At 37.8% G+C, this 20,566-nt stretch overlaps 1 protein-coding gene and 1 long non-coding RNA gene across 3 annotated transcripts in view; both read left to right on the forward strand.

Moving 5' to 3' along the window:
* Window positions 1-20,566, forward strand: part of LOC139138465 (thioredoxin-like) — an 82,984-nt gene that overhangs the window by 60,310 nt on the left and 2,108 nt on the right. The window contains exons 4-5 of one of the 2 annotated variants that reach the window (XM_070706853.1): window positions 8,053-8,118; window positions 9,086-9,207. The exons of the other annotated variant lie outside the window; for it this stretch is intronic. Of the exons in view, the coding sequence (XP_070562954.1) occupies window positions 8,053-8,118; window positions 9,086-9,160 (141 nt within the window). The 3' untranslated portion in view covers window positions 9,161-9,207. Of the gene's footprint in view, window positions 1-8,052; window positions 8,119-9,085; window positions 9,208-20,566 lie in introns of those variants that run through there. 2 annotated transcript variants of the gene reach the window in all.
* Window positions 14,164-15,620, forward strand: LOC139138467 (uncharacterized). The gene is made up of 3 exons (XR_011553620.1): window positions 14,164-14,228; window positions 14,383-14,448; window positions 15,418-15,620. It is a non-coding gene; the product is annotated as an uncharacterized lncRNA (long non-coding RNA).

Consider the following 20,566-nt stretch of genomic DNA (forward strand, 5'->3'; position numbering starts at 1 on the left):
AAAATACGTCCACTTTTACCGAAGTGAGCACAGTACAATCGTCGAATCGACGTGTGAGTTGTGGTTCTATCGTGTTGTAGTTAATCCAAAGTGTGCGGTCACAGTGCTGGCAACATTTCAAGGGCACATTCTCGTACTGGCCGTTTTTACAGACAGCTTAATTCATACTTTATGAGCTAAGTTCTTTTGTTACAGTCTCTGCAAAATGTAAAATTGCTAAAGTTAAACAGTTACCGAGAATTTCGTAGAATTGTAATCATATTTTTCTGAATAAAGGGTAAGCCAGAAATTGTGAATTCGGAAGTCGGTTTATGATTACAACATGCCTATTTGCTATTTCAGAACAAAGCTTACTTAGCGCTCTACAACTATGCTAATGAACATGAATTGGTCTCTTTAATTTTCTCATATTTTGAACCGATATTATAACAATATATGTGTTGTTGACCATTATCGAATCATTAATTAAACGAACTGTGAATCTGCGAACTATGAATCTCAATTGCGCGTTTTACACGCCGTAATTTATTTACAGTGTATATTTCAAATATCAGAAAATTTATATGATTACACCCTACACTGCCCCTTCGAGCAATCGCTACTTAAGTCCTTAGGATACTTTAGTCTTAAGAAAGCCCACCAAGGCCACAATTACTTGAATCAGTTATGAGGAAGTATCGCTGTTTCAACGTACAGGTACTTCCAAGACAGACTTTTACTGATATCAAATTGCAAGTATTGTAAACCATACAAGTCAGTATGCAAACTCAAATCTGTACGATATCAAAATAACTTTATTCAATTAATATATGTCTAATATTTAATCCGACTTTATGATGCACAAGATGGTTCCTCAGATATATCAGGTTGTACTGACATAGACTTTCCGCCTACGGTAGTATGCGCCTCGAATGTGGAAGACTTAACTATAGCTCAAACTTTCCTCAATAAAACTTTCAGCCACTCTCTTATTAAATCAAGAATAAAATCAGACTTGGAGAGATTTACTTCCATGGCCCATTGATGACAAAACGTCTTAAGTTGGTTGATTTTACGTTGCAATCGAATTGGCAAATCGGCTGAATCGGCTACGTCATCTGCATACATTAGGAGGTCGACAGATGGAAAACGCTCATTTAAATAAATACCATCGGACTCTCTACCCAAATAGTTTGACAGTTCGTTTATGAAGAGTGAAAATAAAAAGGGACTTAACATACACCCTTGTCTGGTGCCAATGCCACAATCAAAGTAATCTGTAAGACCAGAGGAACATTTTATACAGGATTTGTTTTGAGAGTACATCGAACGCAACACTTTTAAAATTTCACCATGTATCCCGTATGAAATAAGTCTATGCCATAGTAGATCATGATTTACCCTGTCGAAGGCTTTTGAAAAATCAATGAAAATAACATAGAAGCGACCACCTCTTACAGAAATGTATTTCTGCACAAAAGATTGTAAATTAAATATCTGATCTATGGTGGAGTACCCTTTTCTGAAACCTGCTTGAAATCGACAATAATTTGCTATCAGATGCCCACTTCACCAATCTGGAATTTAATATTTTAGTAAAAAATTTACTGCACACAGATAATAATGATATGCCTCTGTAATTGTTTACATCATTGGTCGAACCCTTTTTATGAAGTGGACAGATAATACCTTTGCTCCATTCAGTAGGGTAGACACCTGAACTGAGGATTAAATTAAATAGTTACAGAGATAAGGAGCGATAATTTCGACGTTATGTTTAAAAAACTCAGCTGTAAAACCATCGGGACCGGGGGATTTATTATTTGGAAAACTTCTGATGGCTTCTTTGACCTCTATAATTGAATAATACTGTTCACTGATGTTGGGGCATTTACTTCACATAAACTGCAGTAGTTGTCATGTATGTTCAGACCTCTTTGGATGTTATCCATGAACTCAGCATCCTGTTCAATACCTCCCCCATCGTGCAGTAAATTGTTGAAATAATCAAACCATTTTGTTGGTAATATTTTAGAATGAGATCCTCCAGATTTACCCCGTAGCTGTTTTACAACATTCCAAAAAGACTTAGAGTCATTACATAAATCTAACAATTTCTTTTTCTGCTGATCTTGGTAGGAATTTAATTTGGCTTTACACAGCATTTTATAATCATTCCTAATTAATTTATAGTTTGCCAGATCTTGATCATTATTGGAAACTCGAAATTTCTGTAGAGCTGCAAATTTTTGTTTCCTCAAAACTGTACATTGTTCATCCCACCAAGGTTCATTGGGAATTGTTCTGTATTTGGTATTTGTCCCACCAACAGTAGTTTTCATATCTTTGCAAGCTATTGAAATAACGTCATTGAGAATGTGCAACGCTCCATTTACATTTCTCTTTTCTATCTCAGAAATGAAATTTCTAAAAAGTACAAGACTACTATCATCCTGCAAGTTCATAAACACACTATTAGCCAAGTCTGGTTTCCATGAGTATTTGATGTAAGGTACAACATTTATCCCATTTTCCGCATTCGTTTCAGTATTGAAGTTCTGATCAAATGTCAACTTACACTGTACGGGAAAATGATCAGAAAAATCGAATGTGTCTACAGAGAAATTGTCAATATAATCGAACAATGTACTTGATGCAATAATATAGTCAACAACACTCGACCCTTGGTTCGCAGTACAAGTGAATTCACCATGTTTGTCGTCAATAAAACGACCATTTAACATATGTATACCAAATTTACTACAACATTCAATTAAGGTTCTTCCAAAACTATTTACATTTTCATCCTTTGAACACCTTACCTTATTAAAATAATCAATATCATAGTCGAACAAACCAAAGTATTTACATCAGAGTCACTAGTTACATAATCTTCAAGGTGTCCAACACGGGCATTAAAATCACCCGCTATAATTACATTTTGATCATTATACTTCGAAAGAATTTCGTCTAGACACTTTTCTAATCTAATAATCCCGTTTGGTTCGCCATTTTTATAAATTGACGATCCCTCTGGTGAAATGTATACAAACCCAACAATGATGTCGCTCGTCAAACAGAACGCTTCTTTTGACAGGCTTAAAAAAACTGTGTCATCAGCACTATGAATTTTCTTGACATGTGGGGCCAGATTTGACCTAACAAAAACGCTTACACCACCAGAGAATTTACCTACATTCAAATGGCGACGTCGGAATGTTGAGAAAGTAACATGATCAGAGAGAAATGAGTCAAATTCTGAAGCAGACCTAGCAAACGTTTCACACACTCCAACAATATCAAACATAGACAAATAATTTTTTACGGTAAAATTATGTGCATATTTCTTGAGACCGTTCGCATTCCAAGAAGCTAAAGATAAACTAACTTTCTTTGTAACTTTGTGTTCTTCCAGTCGTTGTCTTTGTGTACGGACCTGGCCGAGTTCCTATAGTTTGACGATATTCTGAGTAACTTCATCAAACTTATAACGCACACCATCTATCAGCAATGTATCATATATTAGTGTTGCTCGTTTGCCGTCATCTAGCGCTTTCCGCATATAAGGGGCAAGCTTCCGACGTATAGCTCTGATGGCGGGTGAGAAATCCTCTTTCACTTTAAAGGTGGAATCTCTAAGCATTGTTCTGCCTTTTTGCAATATAGACGATCGTACCTTGTAAGACAGGAATTGAACGATGACGCGTCTAGGGTTGTTACCAGCAAATCGGTCGGGTAGCCGGTGGGCTCTTTCTATTGGCACTGCAGATTCGTCAAATGCGTTCTCAATGTCCAGCTCATTCTTTAGCATATTCCGCACCTTTTCCTCACACTCTTCCCAAGTTTCTCTGCCATTTACATTTTCTGGTATACCTTGAAAAATAAGATTGTTCCGACCGCTATGCCCTCTAAGTTTATCGCAGCTCAATTCCACGCGGTCCAATCTTTGTCGTAGTATTTTATTTTCCTCAGCAAGTTTCTGGTAATTTTCTTTGAGTGTAGATACAGAGTCATTCATACTAGCAAGGTCCTTTCTTACTTCCTTCAGCTCAGTTTTCATATCACGCCTTAGAGTTTTCATATCTTTCTGAATGTCTACTAAAATGTTCATTATTTGGCTTTCTTGTGATGACGTACCTGAAGTATGGGAAGGACTTGAAGGTGCACTGCTGGTCGTAGGTGGGATAATTGAACCGGTTTTAGAAAGAGTTGATTGAAACCTGGTTTCGGGCCCCGGATTCGATTCGATATCGCCGCTCAGCTCTAATATACGGGCAACGTGTGGCGCCGCCATTTCTCCCGGCTCGACTGAAGTCATTGCAAAGTTGATAAATTGACAGTTGAAAGTGTTCAGGTTAATGCCAAAGCAGACATTAGTCAATTCATCTAGCATGTCCGTCTTTCCACTGGCTACCATGCTGTCTTGGATAGTTCGCAGCGTTGTGACTGCCACGTTGGTAGCTGAAAGCACATAGCTCAGAACAATGAGACAGCACGCACACCTGTAGAACATTTCATTCCGTCGGTCCATGTCGTGTTCGGCGTGTACAACGCTAGTGTGACACCTCGCCAACTTTTTGGTTGCGAAAAGCAGCCTATAATCGCTCTCCATGCAATAATTCCGATACCCAAGTCTAAAGTAATGGTTTTTCGTAATGGGGGTTACTTAAGAAGCTATGAAAAGTGGGTTTTCGGAGGAAAGAAAGTGGAAATAGCCAAATACTACAATTACCTTGGTCTTTTATTCTCTTCGCGTTTGTCTTGGTCTCCAGCGAAGAAAAATCTAGCACTTAAGGGTTTGAAGGGCCTCTTTTCTATTCAATCTGTTATTAAAAAATTGGGTGGGCTTTCTATCTCAAGTGCTTTTAAACTATTTGATTCTGTAATTGTACCTGCTATCTGCTATGGAAGCGAAATATGGGGTTATGAATATTCTGATGAGTTAGAGCGTATTCAGCTGAGATTTTGTAGATATCTACTAGGTGTTAATAGCAATGCTAGTAATTATGCTGTCCTTGGAGAATGTGGAAGATTGCCATTATGCTGTATTTATTATAAAAGATGTATTATGTACTGGATAAAACTTCTTGAAATGAGTGACAATAGACTACCAAAGGCTTGCTATAGTATGTTAAAAACACTGGATGACGCGGGTAGAACCACTTGGGCCACCCACATCAAAAATATTCTTTTTAAGTATGGTTTTGGGGTGGTCTGGATAGAACAACAAGTTGGGGATAAAAACAATTTTTCATTTATTTTTTCACAAAGAATAAAAGATTGTTTCCGGCAAGAATGGCATGATAATATAACAGAGTCACCTAAATTAAGTCTGTACTGTAAATTTAAATCGCTGCTCGAGCCGGAAAAGTATCTGAGTCATCTCAACGGTATTAATAAGATTATTTTTTCAAATTTTCGTTGTTGTAGTCATAGACTGAATGTTGAAAGGGGACGACACCTAAAATTGCCACTTCAACAAAGAATTTGTATGCATTGTAAGATTGTAAATGACGTTGAATTTGTAGAAAATGAATTTCACTTTGTTTTTATTTGCCCTCTTTATAGTGATATAAGAACAAGGTATATATCCACATTACTGACAACATTTCCATCCGATGAAAATCTTATTCGTATTTTATCTTCGCAGAATATTAATGAGATCCAACAGTTTGCCACTTTTCTGAGAAAAGCATTTAAAAGACGAGACGAAAGTGTAACAGATTTAATTTAAATGTGATTGTAAACTATTTCATCATGGTATTGTATTTATATGTATATTTGTCAACATTTGTATTTTTGTTAATTTGTTTAGTGATATGTTTGTCACTGACCATCTTCCATCTTTTGTATTCTTCTTTCATTGAATTGTACGATGGGCCGAGGCCTTGTACTGCAATAAATTATTATTATTATTATAATAAAAATCAGGGGGTCACTGTGCAAAGTTTGGTACTAGAGGAACATAGTTCCTAACATTTACTGATATTTAAAATGGCCGCCATTCCTGTGTTAACTCTGTTAGGAAAAATAAAAATGTTGATTTTCGAAATACTAGGGCGGTAAACATTTTCCTTACGCAAAGAGCTTTAAAATGAGCCCTGACAGGTGGTACACTAGAAATATTTGTCCCCGAGGTGCATTCTACCTTCGGTATTACTTGTCTCAGTCTTAAAGATTAAAGGGAAACCGTCATTGGAACTGTGCCTGTGCGAATTTCATGTTTACTAACAATGTATTTCGTGCACGATATCTACATGCACCTCATCATCATAGCTGCAACATTTAATTTATACTATGTAGATTATGACAGACATGTTTTAACTTTCATCAATCACTATGATCATACCTTAGATACAGTGTTTACATTGGTCATATGGGTCCCATACGACCTTTGAGCGCAGTTCCGACGACTGCATCCCTTTAAAATGTTGCTCTAACTTTACTCATGGCGCGTTCAGACGATCTTTCAAAAATTAAGGACAATATGAAAATTGTATAATCGCGGATAAACAAATAACCTAAGATTATCTACTATTCGAAATATAAAAAACTTACACTATTCCTTCAACTCTGTTGAGACACTAAATTATTTGATTGGTCAAAACACAAAGGGGTAAACTTCATTTGCTTTGCAACTTCAAAATGAGTCCACAAGAAGCAAACTAGAAAAGTACTGTCCCAAAGGTACATACCACTTTTATGATCAATACGATTCAGAACCGACAGTTTAAAATGTAGATTTTTCTTACGGCGATAGAAATCAAGTAACAAACCGAAAGTTAAACAATAAAAAAAATCGTTGAACGAATTCTAAATTTGTTTTTATGACGTGATACAAACCCATTCGCTGAAATCATCATGCGCAAGTCACGAGATCGTTCCACATTGGTTACTCCCATATGATTAACTGGCGTGATCGCTAGATTTCGGTGAATTACCGTCCTGTAAGGTATATATTGAGATCACTGGACACGTATTTCATATTTGAATTGCGCCAGGCCACTTGCCCCTGTCTCTAGCATTCTCGATAGGCAGAAAGAGCCAAGTCATCGAAGAAGATGTCTGTGAGAACAATCTACGAGCAGGTACGTAAGTGAGGGGATGGACATTTTGCTCGAGACACAGGCAGATACATTTTTCGGTGTGACTAAATTCTGAATACTCATCTTGAGCTATAAGATTTAACAAGCTGAACAGGCTTCATGATATTGATCATACTTTTTAGAAAGATTTCACAGATTGGATTATTTTGGCAGCTTCCGCTGATCCAATCATCTTTAACTTGTAGTAAACACTTTTGATATAAATCTTGTAGAATAAAAGTTTCAGCGCTGACAGAAGGAAAAATACCGCGTCATGATAGTCACCATGATATCACTGAAATGTAGATTTTGTCGAATGCCACTGCCTTCGACTTAGCTTCTTGTTATTGTAAACTCTTGATACAATGTAGAATTCAACTGTAAATGGCCTCAATTTAGGTATTACAAAGCCACAAAGGGTGGCATTATTCGAGCTAACCTTTTCAATCTGAGACTAATGTCGGTAACCACCTCCCCAATCTTACTCTCTTTCTTCAAAGGCCGAGCTGAATGATATCAAGAACAACACAGGCAACCGAGTGATGGTACTTTTCATATCAGCATGGTGGCATCAGAAGAGTGAGGACTTTATTCCGACTTTAAAGTGAGTTTCCAATAGGTATTTCGGTATCAACGAAGAGACTAGTATTTTCGAAGACTGTTTATAAGAGTTCATCGATGTGGACAACTTCATATTCTGCCGTCGATAGTATAAGCCTATGTAACTGTTAGCGCTCATTTAACTTCGCTTTTACTATATGTCTCACATTTTAGGCTCACGCCAAATCCTTCCGTGCGATGAATTTATCAAGACCGATATTGCGGCCTCTCCGGTAAGCTGGATTTCTCATATTTGATATCTTTTACAATGCCAATGCTCAATTGTTCGCTGGTATGTTAGACATTAGAAGGTATACGAGCCTATACCTAAAGCTATTTGAAGTTGTACCTTTTCACTTTTCATGAACTGTACCTTGTCACTTTTCAGGGTATTGCCGCCAACTGCGAAATCAACGAGCTCCCATCATTTCTGTTCTTCAGACATAAGAACGAGGTAAAGTATTCTTTGTCTTTTATTGTCAAATTCATCTACAGCATCTATCGATGACTGAATACAGTGAACTTGCAGCTTTCAAAAGTTTAGGTATATTATCACTAGCATGCATACGATTTATTGAAGCGTCATACAAAATATTGCGGCTGATACTTTGCAAGCCAAACACCGTTCAATATAACAATTCTTTCAAGGAATACAATTTTCACGGCATATTGTCTCCTGTGAGACATTCCATACTTGAGTGTAACGCCCCTCCCTGTAGAGATTTTATCTCGAGCGTCCCTCACGTGGCCAAGGCGTGTGAAGGTCATTGACTCAGATCGTACGAGAAGCAGATAAGAGATAGTGTGATAGTTTAATTAATTATTGGTTAAGATTTCAATGAGAACAATCGAGAACGGGATATTGCATGGTGTTATCTTATTTAATCTTAAGAAATATCAAAGACTGACGGGAAATTACCACGTGATAACTTTTGTAATAATGTAAGTCTTGAGATGTATTTAACTTTGTAGAGAACTTAACTAGAGGACTTGAGATCAGAGCTGAGACGGTGAACGACACGGTTGCCATCTTGTAATAAAGTACAAGGTTGTGTTACAATCTACATCTTGGTGTGTCAGCTTCAGTTACTGAAAGCATTACGATCCAAACTGGTACCTCAACTCGTAATTCTCCTAACTACGAGCGCAACAGAAGTATACTCTGCCCCCATCATTCGCTTCATGTGACCATGTCTCTCTGTCGCTGTTTTTGTGACCTTCTCTCTTTGCACTTTGTCTGTCCCCTCCGTCTGTCTCGCTTAGTGTTTCTTTTACTGTCACACTATCTGCTCTCTCTCTCTCTCTCTCTCTCTCTCTCTCTCTCTCTCTCTCTCTCTCTCTGTAAATTGAAAGTCGGAACAACATACCTAGCGTCGTTGTTTCTAACACGTTTAACTTTGATTGTTACTGGTCATTTACAGATGCGTGAAGAGAGAATTGAAGGCTTAGACGAGGAAAGGCTGAGAGCTACATTGGAACGTTTGGACAAGCTGTAAATACATCGTCAACACATCAACGGGCGGAAACAATTGAACGCGCAGCTAGTAATGAACTTACTTTAGTCCTTGATAATAAAAAGTTATAATAATAAGAATAACGATAAAAATAGAACTAAGCCTGCGTTTGCACAGAAAAAAATTTGAATGTACGTTTTGTAGTGTTTCATAGTCAATGTCAATTCATGATCACTACTCTCATCCCGTAATCTTATTCAATAAAATTGTTAATTGATAATTATAGTTATTGTTATGAATTGCCTGCAACTAACAGTCGCGCTTGGAAAAGTTGGGAATAAAAATTTCAAAGCCATTATGATTGTGTAGTCGATGACTTCCTTGCTCCGCCCGGCTGGAATGATTGTGCTGAAGAGTGTAGAATATAGGTCCTTCAGGACAGTGGTGCTTCTTCTATAGTCTTTTGGTAATCTGATTAGCAGTCTAAGGGAGTTTTTTTAGTGGAAGGAAATCAACAGAGAAGGACAGATGACGGCTTCTACGATTGAATTTGTCAGTTCGGTAACAGGTGTGTTTCTACTGTTCACCTGTAATGTTTCAGGTTCTTACAGCCGTCATTTCCCCTACCTCTTCGATAATGGCATATTTTAGTCGCGCTACAGCTGTCAATAAACTTAATGATCTTGTTTTTTGCTCATCTCGATCAACTTATTGGGTCGATCACAAAATATCGCAATTGATTTGTTTAGCGCAAAGTTTGCAAGATTACTCTAATTTCAACCCTGCTCAGACTATGAGAGAATAGTTGCAGAGTCGGAAAAAGTTACTGAACATTAGAGACAATGCACTATAAAAACGGAAAACGGTAGATATATAGCAATGGAAAAAACCTAGTTTCTGTTGACAATACGTCCTTCCTCTTTGATGTTGTTTCCAATAATCGCAATAAAAATGGGCACCATTTGTAACCTGTAGAAAGTCTGATTGTAAGTAACATATTTATTTCCAGAGAACGCCTGGACATGACTGTATCATCGTAATCGACCATGAATAGAAATTGCGTGTTACACGAATGATACAACACCTGTACGGCATTTGTGATAATCAGATTCCAGGATCGATCAAAACCAACCTTAGGAATGGTCAGGTTGCAGCATATACGGCCGGTCTGTCTGTCTGTCTGTCTGTCTGTCTCTGTGTATGTTTCTCCCCTCTGTCTGTGTGTGTGTCTGTCTGTCTGTCTATCTCTGTGTATCTCTCTTTCTCTCTCTCTTTCTCTCTCCTCTATTTATATATTGTTAGAGAAAATACGTATTATTACGTATGTACCACAGTTTACTCGCATCGACGCGCGCGTACTACCGGTATTTGGACTGCAGTGCAATACCAAAAACATTATGCCTTTCCTATATGTTAATGAGTATTTACCAATTTTGACCCGGAACTATTTTGTTTGTAAACACAAAAAATGTCGTCCACAAGATTTCATTTCACTTTGGTTCGATGCTAGTAATAGTAAATGCATGACATTACCGATTGAAAACTACGACAAAGAAATTGCATGTATTTATTATAGTGTGAGGATGATTTTTATTATCTGAAAGAGCAGTTTGTTTGTTAGCGAAGCAAATCATTGACAACGGGCGACGTCTTTTTCTAGCTCCATGGATATACACGGTGGCCGCCGTACCACGGCGGCCATCATACATTGAAACACACGTAACTGCGGGCGCAGCGGAGCCAATTAAAGAGTTAAAATTTTCAGAGACCTTTTTGCTAGTAGTTTTCTCACCGGACATTCCCTGTTTGTAATAGAATGTCACTTTTGCATGCAACGTGTTGCGGTGTATTCGGCTGTTCTTTCACTCGCTTCGCTCGTGAAAGGACCGCCGCCGAATACACCGCAGCACTCGTGCAAATACCGCTAATACGGCGCGCTGGCACTCACAGGTTCTGTCATATAATTCCAAGTTGAGCACTTTGTAAATCTATGGTATTTTATTTAAGCTCCCGTGAATTTTTATATATCAAGTATTCAAATAACGATCTTTAAATATCTTGTTGGTGTCTTTAATGTGTGCTAAAATATTAGCGTCCCATTTTTTTCAAACGTGGCTATGATCGCAAATCATTGGAACACTGGTTGCTTACAATACGTCCACTTTTACCGAAGTGAGCAGAGTACAATCGTCGAATCGACGTGTGAGTTGTGGTTCTATCGTGTTCTAGATAATCCAAAGTGTGCGGTCACAGTGCTGTCAACATTTCAGGGCACATTCTCGCACTGGCCTTTTTTACAGACATCTTCTTCATACTTGATGTCTAAGATTTTTTGTTAGACTCTGCAAGATGTAAAGTTGCTGAACTTAAACCGTTAGCGAGAATTTCGTAGAATCGTAGACATAGTTTTTTGAACAAAGGGTAAACCAGAAATTGTGAATTCGGAAGTCGGTTTATAATTAGAGCATACCTATTTGCTATATCAAAACAAAGCTTACTTAGCGCTCTAAAACTACGCTAACTGAACGTGAATTGGTATCTTTAGGATAAATATGTAATTTTTCTCATATTTTGAACCGAAATAATATATGTGTTGTTGACCATTATCCAATCATTAATTACACAAACTGTGAATCTGTCAATAATGAATCTTAATTGGGCGTCTCACACGCCGTAATTTATGTTACAGTGTATGTGATTACAAATATCAGAAAAAATTATGATGACACACTACATTGCCCCTTCGAGCAATCGCTACTTAAGTCATTAGGATACTTTAGTCTAAGATAAGGAAGTATCGCTTTTTCAACGTACACGTACTTCCAAGCCAGACTTGTACTGATATCAAATTGCAAGTGTTGTAAACCATACAAGTCAGCATGCCAAACTGAAATCTGTACGATATCAAAATTACTTTATTCAATTAACATATGTATAATATTTAATCCGACTTTATGATGCACAAGATGGTTCTTCAGATATATCAGGTTGTACTGATATAGACTTTCCGCCTAAGGTAGTATGCGCCTCGAATGTGAAAGACTTAACTATTGCTCAAACTTTACTCAATAAAACTTTCAGCCACTTTCAGCCAATGAAAAATAAAAATCAGGGGGTCACTGTGCAAAGTTTGGTACTAGAGGAACATAGTTCCGAACATTTACTGATATTGAAAATTCAGTATGGCCGCTATTCCTGTGTTCCTCTGTTAGGAAAAATAAAAATTTTGATTTTCGAAATACTACAGCGGTCACCATTCTCCCTACACCAAAAGGTTTAAAATGAGCCCTGACAGGTTGTACACTAGAAAAGTACTGAAAAGACCCGAATATTTGTCCCCGAGGTGCATTCTACTTTAGGTATTACCTGTCTCAGTCTTAAAGATTAAAGGGAAACCGTCATCGGAACTACGCCTGTGCGAATTTTTGTTTACAAATAATGTATTTCGTGCACGATATTTACATGCACCTCATCATCATAGCTGCAACATTAAATTATACTATGTAGATTATGACAGACATGTTTTAACTTTCATCAATCACTATCATACCTTAGATACAGTGTTTACATTGGTCTTATGGGTCCCATACGACCTTTGAGCGCAGTTCCGACGACTGCATCCCTTTAAAATGTTGCTCTAACTTTACTCATGGAGCATTCAGACGATCTTTCAAAAATTAAAGAGCGTATGAAAATTTTATAATCGCGGAGATACAAATAACCTAAGATTATCTAATATTCGAAATATAAAAAGACTCACATCATCCCTTGAACTCTGTGGATACACTTAAGTATTTGATTCGTCAAACTAGAAAGGGGCAAACTTCATTTGCTTTGCAACTTCAAAATGAGTCCACAAACGAGAAAATTACTGTTGTAAAGGTGCAGTCCACTTTGATGATCAATACGATTCAGAACTGACAGTTTAAAATTTAGATTTTTCTAACGGCGATAGAAATCAAGTAACAACCGAAAGTTAAACAGTAAAAAGATCGTTGAACGAATTCTAAATTTTGTTTTTATTGCGTGTTAAAACCCATTCGCTGAAATTATCATGCGCAAGTCACGAGATCGTTCCACATTGGTTACTCCCATGTGATTAACTGGCGTGATCGCTAGATTTCGGTGAATTACCTTCGCTGTAAGGTATATATTGAGATCACTGGCCACGTATTTCAGTATTTGAATTGCGCCAGGCCACTTGCCCCTGTCCCTAGCATTCTCGATAGGCAGAAAGAGCCAAGTCATCGAAGAAGATGTCTGTGAGAACAATCTACGAGCAGGTACGTAAGTGAGGGGATGGACATTTTGCTCGAGACATAGGCAAATACATTTTTCGGTGTGACTAAATTCTGAATGTTCATCTTGAGCTATAAGATTTAACAAGCTGAACAGGCTTCATAATATTGGTCATACTTTTTAGAAAGATTTCACAGATTGGATTATTTTGGCAGCTTCCGCTGATCCAATCATCTTTAACTTGTAGTAAACACTTTTGATATAAATCTTGTAGAATAAAGTTTCAGCGCTGACAGAAGGAAAAATACCGCGTCATGATAGTCACCATGATATCACTGAAATGTAGATTTTGTCGAATGCCACTGCCTTCGACTTAGCTTCTTGTTATTGTAAACTCTTGATAAAATGTAGAATTCAACTATAAATGGCCTCCATGTAGGTATTACACAGCCACAAAGGGTAGCATTATTCGAGCTAACCTTTCAATCTGAGACTAATGTCGGTAACCGCCTCCCCAATCTTACTGTCTTTCTTCAAAGGCCGAGCTGAATGATATCAAGAACAACACAGGCAACCGAGTGATGGTACTTTTCATATCAGCATGGTGGCATCAGAAGAGTGAGGACTTTATTCCGACTTTAAAGTGAGTTTCCAATAGGTATTTCGGTATCAACGAAGAGACTAGTATTTTCGAAGACTGCTTAAAGAGTTCATCGATGTGGACAACTTCATATTCTGCCGTCGATAGTATAAGCCTATGTAACTGTTAGCGCTCATTTAACTTCGCTTTTACTATATGTCTCACATTTTAGGCTCACGCCAAATAGTTCCGTGGATGAATTTTATCAAGACCGATATTGCGGCCTCTCCGGTAAGCCGGATTTCTCATATTTGATATCTTTTACAATGCCAATGCTCAATTTTCGCTGGTATGTTAGACATTAGAAGGTATACGAGCCTATACCTAAAGCAATTTGAAGTTGTACCTTTTCACTTTTCATGAACTGTACCTTGTCACTTTTCAGGGTATTGCCGCCAACTGCGAAATCAACGAGCTCCCATCATTTCTGTTCTTCAGACATAAGAACGAGGTAAAGTATTCTTTGTCTTTTATTGTCAAATTCATCAACAGCATCTATCGATGACTGAATACATTGAACTTGCAGCTTTCAAAAGTTTAGGTTATATTATCGCCAGCATGCATACGATTTATTGAAGCGTCATACAAAATATTGCGGCTGATACTTTGCAAGCCAAACACCGTTCAATATAACAATTCTTTCAAGGAATACAATTTTCACGGCATATTATGTCTCCCTGTGAGACATTCCATACTTGAGTGTAACGCCCCTCCCTGTAGTGATTTTATCTCGAGCGTCCCTCACGTGGCCAAGGCGTGTGAAGGTCATTGACTCAGATCGTACGAGAAGCAGATAAGAGATAGTGTGATAGTTTAATTAATTATTGGTTAAGAATTCAATGAGAACAATCGAGAACGGATATTGCATGGTGTTATCTTATTTAATCTTAGAAATATCAAAGACTGACGGGAAAATTACCACGTGATAACTTTTGTAATAATGTTAGTCCTGAGATGTATTTAACTTTGTAGAGAACTTAGACTAGAGGACTTGAGATCAGAGCTGAGACGGTGAACTATACGGTCGCCGTCTTGCAATAAAGTACAAGATTGTGTTACAATCTACATCTTGGTGTGTCAGCTTCAGTTACTGAAAGCATTACGATCCAAACTGGTACCTCAACTCGTAATTCCCTAACTACGAGCGCAACAGTAGTATACTCTGCCCCTATGATTCGCTTTGTGTGACTATGTTTCTCTGTCGCTGTTTCTGTGACCGTCTCTCTTCGCACTTTGTCTGTCCCCTCCGTCTGTCTCGCTTGGTGTTTCTTTTACTGTCACACTATATGTTCTCTCTCTCTCTCTCTCTCTCTCTCTCTCTCTCTCTCTCTCTCTCTCTCTGTAAATTTTAAGTCGGACAACATACCTAGCGTCGTTGTTTCTAACACGTTTAACTTTGATTGTTACTGGTCATTTATAGATGCGTGAAGAGAGATTTGAAGGCTTAGACGAGGAAAGGCTGAGAGCTACATTGGAACGTTTGGACAAGCTGTAAATACATCGTCAACACATCAACGGGCGGAAACAATTGAACGCGCAGCTAGTAATGAACTTACTTTAGTCCTTGATAATAAAAAGTTAATAATAATAAGAATAACGATAAAAATAGAACTAAGCCTGCGTTTGCACAGAAAAAAATTAAATGTACGTTTTGTAGTTTTTCATAGTCAATGTCAATTCTGTACTCTTATCCCGTAATCTTATTCAATAAAATTGTTAATTGATAATTATAGTTATTGTTATGAATTTCTGCAGCTAACAGTCGTGCTTTGGAAAAGTTGGGAATAAAAATTTCAAAGCCATTATGATTGTGTTGTCGATGACTTCCTTTTTCCGCCCGGCTGGAATGATTATGCTGAAGAGAGTAGAATATAAGGTCCTTCAGGACAGTAGTGCTTCTTCTATAGTCTTTTGGTAATCTGATTAGCAGTCTTAGGGAGTTGTTTTAGTCGAAGGAAATCAACAGAGAAGGACAGGTGACGGCTTCTACGATTGAATTTGTCAGTTCGGTAACAGGTGTGTTTTCTACTGTTCACCTGTAATGTTTCAGGTTCTTACAGCCGTCATTTCCCCTACCTCTTCGATAATGGCATATTTTAGTCGCGCTACAGCTGTCAATAAACTAATGATCTGTTTTTTGCTCATCTCGATCAACTTATTGGGTCGATCACAAAATAGCGCAATCGATTTGTTTAGCGCAAAGTTTGCAAGATTACTCTTATTTCAACCCTGCTCAGACTATGAGAGAATACTTGCAGAGCCGAAAAAGTTACTGAACGTTAGAGATAATGCACTATAAAAACGGAAAACGGTAGATATATAGCAATGGAAAAACCTAGTTTCTGTTGACAATACGTCCTTCCTCTTTGATGTTGTTTCCAATAATCGCAATAAAAGTGGGCACCATTTGTAACCTGTAGAAAGTCTGATTGTAAGTAACATATTTATTTCCAGAGAACGCCTGGACATGACTGTAGCATGGTAATCGACCATGAATAGAAATTGCGTGTTACACGAATGATACAACACCTGTACGGCATTTGTGATAATCAGATTCCAGGATCGATCAAAACCAACCTTAGGAATTGTCAGGTTGCAGCATATACCGCCGGTCTGTGTGTCTGTCTGTCTGTCTGTCTGTCTGTCTCTGTGTATCTCTCTCTCTTTCTCTCTCTCTTTCTCTCTCCTCTATTTATATATTGTTAGAAAAAATACATATTATTACATATGTACCACAGTTTACTCGCATCGAAGCGCGCGCGTACTACCGGTATTTGCACTGCAGTGCAATACCAAAAACATTATGCCATTCTTTTATGTTAATGAGTATTTACCAATTTTGACCCGGAACTATTTTTGTTTGTAAACACAAAAAATGTCGTCCACAAGATTTCATTTCACTTTGGTTCGATGCTAGTTATAGTAAAATGCATGACATTACCGATTAAAAACTACGACAAAGAAAATTGCATGTACTTATTATAGTGTGAGGATGATTTTTATTATCCGGAAGAGCAGTTTGTTTGTCAACCAAGCAAATCATTGACAACGGGCGACGTCCGTTTCTAGCTCCATGGATACACGGTTTCAATGTGATGGCCACCGTGATACGGCAGCCATGACATTGAAACACACGTAACTGCGGGCGCAGCGGAGCCAATTAACAGTTAACATTTTCAGAGACGTTTTTGCCTGTAGTTTCCTCACCGGACATTCCCTGTTTGTAATAGAAAGTCACTTTTGCATGCAGTTTATTCTGTGCTTGTGTGTCCTACACGCTATTGATAACAGTGAGCTCTTGTGTGCCACGGTGAACACTGAAATTTGATCGTTCGACGAGTAACGTTTGCCGTATCTTACTCTTAAATTTCCCGTAAAAATCTTCAAACTGTTATTTGTATCGATCATTTAGAAGAATTTCAAGCTCAAAATGTGAAAAAATCAGCAGCGTTCCATGCTCAAAGTTCTCTCCGTTTGGCTATCTATGGAATGTTGCTACGTATGTGTGAGCGATCACAAGCAGAGTTCGAGCCCTCCGACGTTCCTCTTACGTCATCCGTGATAAATAAGTAAACAATAGTCTAGCCAATCAAAATAGAGGGTCTAGCGGAGTTGACTAATGAAAAGTGAAAGCTGATTCGATGCCTCATTTCAGTGATGTCAATGTTATATAACTCCGCAGGGTCGCCCGGAAGCTTTGACCGACAAGTAGTACGCACGACTAATGGTCGATTCTCTCGATAAATGATGCGATTAAAGGATAGAACATATGTAATAATAACAGAACCCCATGGCCTGTGAGTGGAAGCGCGCCGTACTAGCGGTATTTGCACTCGTGCTGCGGTGTATTCGGCTGCTCGTGAAAGGACTGCCGCCGAATACACAGCAGCACTCGTGCAAATACCGCTAGTACGGCGCGCTGGCACTCACAGGTCATTGGGTTCTGTCATATAATTCCAAGTTGAGCAATTTGTAAATCTATGGTATTTTATTTAAGCTCCCGTGAATTTTTATGTATCAAGTATTCAAATAACGATCTTTAAATGTCTTGTTGGTGTCTTTAATGTGTGCTAAAATATTAGCGTCCAATTTTTTTTCAAACGTGGCTATGATCGCAAATCATTGGAACACTGGTTGCTTAAAATACGTCCACTTTTACCGAAGTGAGCACAGTACAATCGTCGAATCGACGTGTGAGTTGTGGTTCTATCGTGTTCTAGATAATCCAAAGTGTGCGGTCACAGTGCTGGCAACATTTCAAGGGCACACTCTCGCACTGGCCTTTTTTACAGACATCTTTCTTCATACTTGATGTACTAAGATTTTTTGTTAGACTCTGCAAGATGTAAATTTGCTGAACTTAACCGTTAGCGAGAATTTCGTAGAATCGTAGACATAGTTTTTTGAACAAAGGGTAAACCAGAAATTGTGAATTCGGAAGTCGGTTATAATTAGAGCATACCTATTTGCTATTTCAAAACAAAGCTTACTTAGCGCTCTAAAACTATGCTAACTGAACGTGAATTGGTATCTTTAGGATAAATATGTAAATTTTCTCATATTTTGAACCGAAATAATATGTGTGTTGTTGACCATTATCCAATCATTAACTACACAAACTGTGAATCTGCCAATAATGAATCTTAATTGGGCGTCTCACACGCTGTAATTTATGTTACAGTGTATGTGATTTCAAATATCAGAAGAAAATCTATGATTACAGACTACACTGCCCTTCGAGAATTCGCTACTTAAGTCATTAGGATACTTTAGTCATAAGATAAGGAAGTATCGCTGTTTCAACGTACACGTACTTCCAAGCCAGACTTGTACTGATATCAAATTGCAAGTGTTGTAAACCATACAAGTCAGCATGCCAAACTCAAATCTGTACGATGTCAAAATTACTTTATTTAATTAATATATGTATAATATTTAATCCGACTTTATGATGCACAAGAGGTTCCTCAGATATATCAGGTTGTACTGACATAGACTTTTCGCCTAAGGTAGTATGCGCCTCGAATGTGAAAGACTTAACTATTGCTCAAACTTTTCTTAATAAAACTTTCAGCCACTCTCATATGAAATCAAGAATAAAAATCAGGGGGTCACTGTACAAAGTTTGGTACTAGGGGAACATAGTTCCTAGCATTTACTGATATTTAAAATTCAGTATGGCCGCCATCCCTGTGTTAACTCTGTTAGGAAAAATAAAAATCTTGATTTTCGAAATACTAGGGCGGTAAACATTTTCCCTTCACCAAGAGGTTTAAAATAAGCCCTGACAGGTGGTACACAAGAAAAATACTGAAAAAAGCCGAATATTTGTCCCCGAGGTGCATCTACTTTAGGTATTACTTGTCTCAGCTTTAAAGATTAAAGGAAAACCGTCATCGGAAGTACGCATTTGCGAATTTCTTGTTTACAAACAATGTATTTCGTGCACGATATCTACATGCACCTCATCATCATAGCTGCAACATTTAATTAACTATGTAGATTATTACAGACATGTTTTAACTTTCATCAATCACCATCGTACCTTAGATACAGTGTTTACATTGGTCGTATGGGTCCCATACGACCTTTGAGCGCAGTTCCGACGACTGCATCCCTTTAAAATGTTTCTCTAGTTTTACTCATGGCGCATTCGGATGATCTGTCAAAGATTAAAGACAATATGAAAATTGTATAATCGCGGAGAAACAAATAACCTAAGATTATCTAATATTCGAAATATAAAAACTCACACCATCCCTTCAACTGTGTGGAGACACTAATTAAAAAAGTATTTGATTCGTCAAAACACAAAGGGGCAAATTTGCTTTGCAACTTCAAAATGAGTCCACAAGAAGCAAACGAGAAAATTACTGTCCCAAAGGTGCATTACACTTTAATGATCAATACGATTTAGAACCGACAGTTTAAAATTTAGATTTTTCTAACGGCGATAGAAATCAAGTAACAAACCGAACGTTAAGCAGTAAAAAAATCGTTGAACGGATTCAAAGTTTTGTTTTTATGGCGTGATACAAACCCATTCGCTGAAATCATCATGCGCAAGTCACGAGATCATTCCACATTGGTTACTCCCATATGATTAACTGGCGTGATCGCTAGATTTCGGTGAATTACCGTCACTGTAAGGTATATATTGAGATCACTGGACACGTATTTCATTATTTGAATTGCGCCAGGCCACTTGCCCCTGTCTCTAGCATTCTCGATAGGCAGAAAGAGCCAAGTCACCGAAGAAGATGTCTGTGAGAACAATCTACGAGCAGGTACGTAAGTGAGGGGATGGACATTTTGCTCGAGACATAGGCAGATACATTTTTCGTTGTGACTGAATTCTGAATGTCATCATTATTATTATTATTATTATTATTAAAATGGTTTAAAATGCACTACACGTACGTCTCAGTGCATTGTACATAGCTGGATAAATGATTTAAAAGTACAACCACACAAGAAAATTAAAACAGAAAATTACACATAAAACTGAGTAAAAAGATGGGTTTTCAAATTGCGCTTAAAACTATCTACACTTCTGGCAGTCTTAATTT

The sequence above is a fragment of the Ptychodera flava genome, chromosome 8 (genome assembly GCF_041260155.1).
Source record: "Ptychodera flava strain L36383 chromosome 8, AS_Pfla_20210202, whole genome shotgun sequence".
NCBI classification, from domain to species: domain Eukaryota; kingdom Metazoa; phylum Hemichordata; class Enteropneusta; family Ptychoderidae; genus Ptychodera; species Ptychodera flava.